We start from the raw sequence: 6,729 nt of genomic DNA, 5'->3' as shown, positions 1-6,729 counted from the left end.
CGTTTTTATATCAATCGCAATATTAGATTAGAATCGCAAGAGCTGCAATTTCAAGGTTCTTCAAGGTTCCTAAAGAAAGATGGTTCTTTAGTAAAGACAGTCATTCTGTATAGAACCATGAGCACTCAAAGCACCTTTTGCATACTACATGGTTCTCTGCATGGTGAAGTTGTTCTTCAGATTGATGGAGAATGTGCTGTTTATGGCTCTATATAGCACCAAAAAGGGTTTTGCTATTGTTACGGTGACAAGCTTGTTTTGGTATTTTGGTGTTATGTAGAACCCTTTTTTAAAAAGCTGCTATATAGAACCATATACAACACATTCTCCATAAATCTAATGAACCATGCAAAGAACTTCTTAATCATGCAAATGAGTTGTTGAGTGTTCATGGTTCTACATAGAACCATTGTCTTTACTAAAGAACCGCCTTTTTTTAAGTGTGTACGTTAGCAAAAACACAAGTTTTAAGAGAGGAAACTGCACCTAATAAGAGTTAGTGAACTGCCTGTAGATGAGTTAGACCAATCAGAAGCAACCAAACCTCCATGTGTTGTGACATCACAACCACAAATCACTGGCAGTTTGGCTCACTGCGTTCAGGGGTCGAGCCTCAGGCCAGAAAAAGTGGATATTCTGGTCTTCTTGGCCAAAATAAATCAGGCCTGAATCTCAATTTATTAAAAAATCACAATTTAAATTGCAGACGTAATATCAGTTGGAAAAAACGGAATTAGATTTTTTTCCCCAAATCGTCCAGCACTAGGTGGGTTTACGCAAATTGACGAAACTGACCGAACTAAAGAAGAAGTTTGATAGTCCACGTTGAAAAAAGTAATTGTGAACGTCTCCTACTGCGTGCTCACGGGTGCGTGGACTCAAACCGACGAGTCTGTGACCCAGTAGTTGAGAAGCCCTGTACTGAATGAAGGGCTCAGTGAGTTTGTTATATACAGATATCAGTGTGTATTTACAGTGTCAGGCCAGCAGGGCGGCGCTTTGCTCAGCCTTAAAACAAACTAATCACAAGTTTAGGATATTTGACCTGGACTCTCTTGTGCACGTGATGAAGGTCAACATACTAATTTAGAGCTACTGCACTTACAGTGTGTGTCCAGCAGGTGGTGGTACTGAGTCACTGAGGGCCCAGTGAGCCTCATTAATTACAGTTTATGATAAAGCCGTGTAAAAATGAGGCGCTTGCAGATGAATAACATTCAGTAATGATTTTCAGGGAATCAGTTCTATTATTGTTATTGTTATTATTATCATCCAAATGCGTTTTGTGGGGAAATTGTTCCGGCGAGTTCTCACACGAAGACGGAAAGTTGAATACACTCACAATGAAATAAAATAGTATTTTTATTTTTAAATAACATAAACAGTTTATGTGACGTGTGTTCTGTGTGTAACGGTGTCTGTGCTGTTTTACAGGTAACCTGGTTTCCTCGTCATACAAACAGCACGACGTTCAGGGTTTGGACTGATTCAGTAAACTCACAGCGCCCCCCACAGTGTGGAGGCCAAATGGACTCTATAGAGACTCGGTGCGGGTTACAGAGGCTCTGGCAGGAAACGGGACTTTTCGGATTCAGCTCTTTCTGTTCCAGGATCAGTCTGACTGAGTCATTCCTCCAAAAACACGGCAGCCACAGCGCCTCTCGCTGACAGAGAGGAAAGGACTGCTTGGAGACGACGAGCAGACTTTTTCTCTAGACTAGGCAGCGTCTGTCTCTTTGTTCCCTGACACCAGCTCTCTCACCGCTGAGTAGCCTGTAGATTTTTTAACGATGCTCTGTCAACTTTCTTGTGTTTTTTTCATACATATTAAACCGCTTTTGTGTTTTGTGAAGATGTTTGTGCTGCATATCGGCCACTTTTGATTATTCCAGTTTTAAGACTGTATAGACTTACCTTTTGGCCTTCCAGGTAAAACTTTGGAATAAAATGATCCCCCAACTCGTCTGTAACCCCACATTGATATTGCCAAAGATTTATATAGTGCAGATTTTCAGATAGAGCCTAAAAAAGACTCTGTTGGCCACTTTATCAGAAAGCCCTCACTTGTAGTGCCACCTACAGATGGGCTGCAGTCTCTGTGCACCTGCATAGTGACCTGTAAGGGAGGTGTTTTTAATAAAGTGGCCAGCAAGTGGCAGCACAAAAGTATGTGTTTCTAATAAAGTGACCAGTGAGTGGAAGCACAAGGTGGGTGTTTCTAATAAAGTGGCCAGTGTGTATAAGCACAAGGTGGGTGTTTCTAATAAAGTGGCCAGTTAGTGGAAGCACAAGGTGGGTGTTTCTAATAAAGCGGCCAGTCAGTGGAAGCACAAGGTAGGGGTTTCTAATAAAGTGGCCAGTGGGTAGAAGCACAAGGTGTGTGTTTCTAATAAAGTGGCCAGTTAGTAGAAGCACAATGCAGGTGTTTCTAATAAAGTGGCCAGTCAGTAGAAGCACAAGGTAGGGGTTTCTGATAAAGTGGCCAATGAGTGGAAGTAATAGGTGGGTGTTTCTAATAAAGTGGCCAGTTAGTAGAAGCACAAGCCAGGTGTTTCTAATAAAGTGGCCAATGAGTGGAAGTAATAGGTGGGTGTTTCTAATAAAGTGGCCAGTGAGTGGAAGCACAAGGTAGGTGTTTCTAATAAAGTGGCCAATGAGTGGAAGTAATAGGTGGGTGTTTCTAATAAAGTGGCCAGTGAGTGGAAGCACAAGGTAGGTGTTTCTAATATAGTGTCTCTTCGCTGTACCCTGCGCTCTCCGGCTGTAAGACTGTGAATGTGCCACTAGATGGCGTTAGGAGCGTGTGTGAGGTTTTCTCGGCAGCGCTGATGAGGAGAGAGACTTTTTGTCATTCGTCTCCATTTTGCAGTGCTTCACTGCTGGATTCCATTTTGTGTTTTCTGTATGTTTCCTTGAGGTTTTACTGTCTGAATCCTCACAAAACCGTCCAGGCGAACGTCCACAGTTCCTGAGACACCAGTCAAGAAATCTCCCCTCCTTTTGTCTCTCTGGCTGAGGAAGCGATTCTCCTCACTGAGAGACAAACAGAGAGTGAACAGACTAACAAACTCCTGGCTTATTTAATTGTTTTTCCCGCTGGAATTCTCTCAAGCCCCGCCCTCCCGCGCCCTGATAGGCCAGTACTTCATAATCACAAGCCGGTCACTGTTCTAGAACGCTAAAGCCCCGCCTCTCTTGTGCTCTGATTGGCTGATAGTTCGCTCAACACAGAATTATTATAAACAGCGCTGTTATCGGCCAATCACAGGGCAGGAGGGCGTGGTTTTTCGGAATTTGGGAGGGGGAAATTTGCTTTATCAAAAACTATGTAATGTTTTTGTTTGTTTCGTCAGTAGGAGGCGCCATAACATGCAAATACGAATTCTAAATTAAATTTCTATTTCACAGAAATCACTCGTCCAATCAAAATCCACATGATACAGCAATCTGAGAAGTATGGCCAAAAAGGTGCCATTAATTTTGAACGATATGTTCACATAGGGACACTAATGATGAATAACCTGCAATTTTATGATTATAATGACAACAAAATGGGCATTAAGGAGCGTTTCTAAAGCTAAACACAGCTGTATCACTGTATATCTCTGTAATTGCACTTCTTGAACTGCCTCAAGATTTTAGTTCAGATTGTTATGAAATTGGTCTTAAAGTTAATATTTCCCAGTAAATGTTGAGCGTTTAATACAGAATCGCTGCAGCAGGTCAATCAGGTTTTTCTGACTCTGCTGGGTGAAACTCAGTCAGGCTTCGTCTGATTATTAAAAATACAGCATCTCTTTTAGTGAAAACTTAGCCAGCAGGCAGTGGTGTGTGTGGATCAGCAGGGGGCGCTGTAACAGTAACTGGAATTCAGGCAGTGTTGCCCAAAGTGCTTGGACCCCACACATTGCCAGTGTTTTAGTTAATGTTTCCCAAGTTTTAATAATTAATTAATGTAATGGACACTTAAATATGAGATTTAAATGATAAAACTGGGAGTTTTTTCTAATAATTAAATTCTATTCTCACACGTTACAGCAAAAAACAGTGTGGATGAACAGAACCAATCAGAGCGCAGAGTTCTAGAGTTCTATTTATAGACGTTCAGTCCATTTTTTTCAATCCTTTATTCAAAGCAAGTGACGCATGGTGAGAAGTGACGTGGAGGAGAGAGAGAGAGAGAGAGAGAGGAGGATGGAGAAAGGGAGGGAGAAAGAGAGATGGGAAAGAGAAGGAGAACTGGGAGAGAGAACGGAGGAGTAGGGAGATAGAGAGACAGGGCAAAAGAAGGAGAAAGGGTAGAGAGAAAGATAGAGGAGGGAGAGAGAGGGGGGAGAGAAAGGGGAGAGAAGGAGAAAACAAAAAGGAGGAGGATAAAAGGGAGAAGGCAGAAAGATAAGAAGAAAAAGAGGTGAAAAAAAGAAATGGAGAAAAAGAAAGGAGAAGGAGAAAGGGTAGAGAAGGAGAAAAAGAAAGAATGGAGGAGGTGAAAGGGTAGAGAAGGAGAAAAGAAAGGAGGAGGTGAAAGGGTAGAGAAGGAGAAAAGAACGAAAGGAGGTGAAAGAGTAGAGAAGGAGAAAAAGGAAGAAATGAGAAGGTGAAAGGGTCGAGAAGGAGAAAAAGAAAGATAGGAGAAGGTGAAAGAGTAGAGAAGGAGAAAAGAAAGAAAGGAGAAGGTGAAAGGGTCGAGAAGGAGAAAAAGAAAGAAAGGAGTAGGTAAAAGGGAAGAGAAGGAGAAAAGAAAGAAAGGAGAAGGTGAAAGGGTAAAGAAGGAGAAAAAGAAAGAAAGGAGAAGGTGAAAGGGGAAGAAAAGAGATGGAGAGACTTCAAGAGGGAGAGAGGAGTGAGTGATAGGAGAGAGACAGTGAGATGAAGAAGAGAGAAAAAGACGAATAAAACGTGTTGCTTGTTTGTTTGTTTTTGTTTTTATTTGTATTTGTATTTGCGCGTGTGCCTCCAGTGGCTCGTGCACCACAGACAGGACCAGGCAGGTGCAGGAGAGAGAAAACAACTCATGTTTATCAAATCAAGATATTTACGGCTAAACAGGCTGAATTTCTCAGAGGATCAATCAGTTAACTGGACACTTTAAACCCGGAGAGACGACTGACCAATAAAACATTCCAGGGATTGTTCTGTCCGTGGTATCTGGGTTGATTCCGCCGAGCTGCTCTCCCATTGGTTAGGACTTCAGGAGCTGGACTGAAGGCCTTATACAATAAATTATCTACCAACATAATTATAAATATATAAAATAACGCTCCTTCTGCAGGTTCTAGATACATCACAGACTGTGAATATGAGTCGTAGTCTAAGCAGTATTTTAGTTGTAAGGAATGGAAAACAGCGGCAGCAGCTCTACGCTCTTAAAAAAGATGGTTCTTCAAGGGTTCTTCAGTTAATAAAATGGAAAAAAGTTCTCAAAGAGCCCTTTTCATGATTAAAGGACTCTTTGCATGGTGAAATTGTTCTGCAGATTGATGGAGAATGTGTTGTATACGGTTCTATACAGCACCAAAAAGTGTTGTGCCATTGTTACCATGTCAAGCTTGTAACAATAGAAGAACCATTTTTTGGTGCTACACAGAACAAAAAATTCTATATAGAACCATTTACAACACATTCTCCATCAATCTGAAGAACACTTTCACCATGAAAAGAACCATTTAAGCATGAAAAGAGTTCTTTGAGTGTTCATGGTTCTACATAGAACCATTTTCTTTATTGGAAGAACCCTTAAAAACCGTCTAGGGGCAAAGAGTCATTGTAAAACTGACAAATATAAGCTCAGATATATAATAATGTCTTTTACAAGCTTCACATGTCCGTGTTTGATCTAGAATTAGCTTAGCGCTAACATAGTATTAGAAACCCCACTGGGGAGCTAGCAGGAACTAGCACTTCATAGATGTTGTTTTTTCTCATTTTTTGACTTAAATTGTTGTATAATGGATATTATTTATACATTATTAACAATTATTATTAATAAATAGCATGTCCCTTAGCTCTGCTCCTATTGGACAGGTTTAAGTTATCCGGCTAACTGAGAAATCCTGCTTTATGAAATTCCTCCTGGTGGGGAAAAAAACGTTTATTAAATGTTTATCATCTCCTGTTTATCAAATAAATATATTTAATGAACTGGAATGACAATTCGGCTCATGTACGATCACACACACCCCATAACTATAAACCCAAAACCAGCTTAATTTCTCAGTAAAATAATAACCGATCATGACTTTTTCGTTTAATCACTTTTTTTTTCTTGCAAAAACTAAATAATTTCCACATGAGAACAACAAAAACAACACTGAGGTGGCGTCAAGCTCACTCACCCAGAGTACAGCTCTGCTTCAGATACAGTAGATTCTGCGTTTTTCTTTCTTTTTTTTTTACAAATAATAATTAAAAAATCATTTGTTTTCATGACATCGATTGTGAGCACAAGAAAAATAGTTGTAAATGTTTTCTACACAACTAACGGTTAATAATCTAAAATATTCCCAGCATTCTGCTCTTAGTCCCACAAACTCAGCTCCATTTGCCAAACGTTTACTAGTGTAGATGTGTTTTGATGTAAATGTGTGCATGTTTGTTTGTTTGTTTACTTCCCAGAGAAATTCGTTTATGAGTCAGAAGAATTATGATCGTCTCAGGTGATGGGCGGAGTCTCGGGATGGAAATGCCACGCCCCCTGTTTTGTTCACGTACCAAGTGGAAGACAATCAG

The 6,729-nt window shown here is 40.5% G+C and overlaps 1 protein-coding gene across 2 annotated transcripts in view; it reads left to right on the top strand.

The window, feature by feature from the left end:
- Window positions 1-1,959, top strand: part of rbbp5 (retinoblastoma binding protein 5) — a 14,072-nt gene extending 12,113 nt beyond the window's left edge. For both annotated transcript variants that reach the window (XM_036559754.1, XM_036559753.1), the window contains exon 14: window positions 1,435-1,959. In XM_036559754.1, coding sequence (XP_036415647.1) covers window positions 1,435-1,487 — 53 coding nt within the window. In that variant the 3' untranslated portion in view covers window positions 1,488-1,959. The remainder of the gene's footprint in view (window positions 1-1,434) is intronic.
- The last annotated feature ends 4,770 nt before the right edge of the window (window positions 1,960-6,729 follow it).

The sequence above is a fragment of the Colossoma macropomum genome, unplaced genomic scaffold (genome assembly GCF_904425465.1).
Source record: "Colossoma macropomum unplaced genomic scaffold, Colossoma_macropomum, whole genome shotgun sequence".
NCBI lineage: Eukaryota > Metazoa > Chordata > Actinopteri > Characiformes > Serrasalmidae > Colossoma > Colossoma macropomum.
The sequence above is the reverse complement of the archived record's forward strand: the minus strand, read 5'-3'. Positions and strand labels throughout refer to the sequence as shown.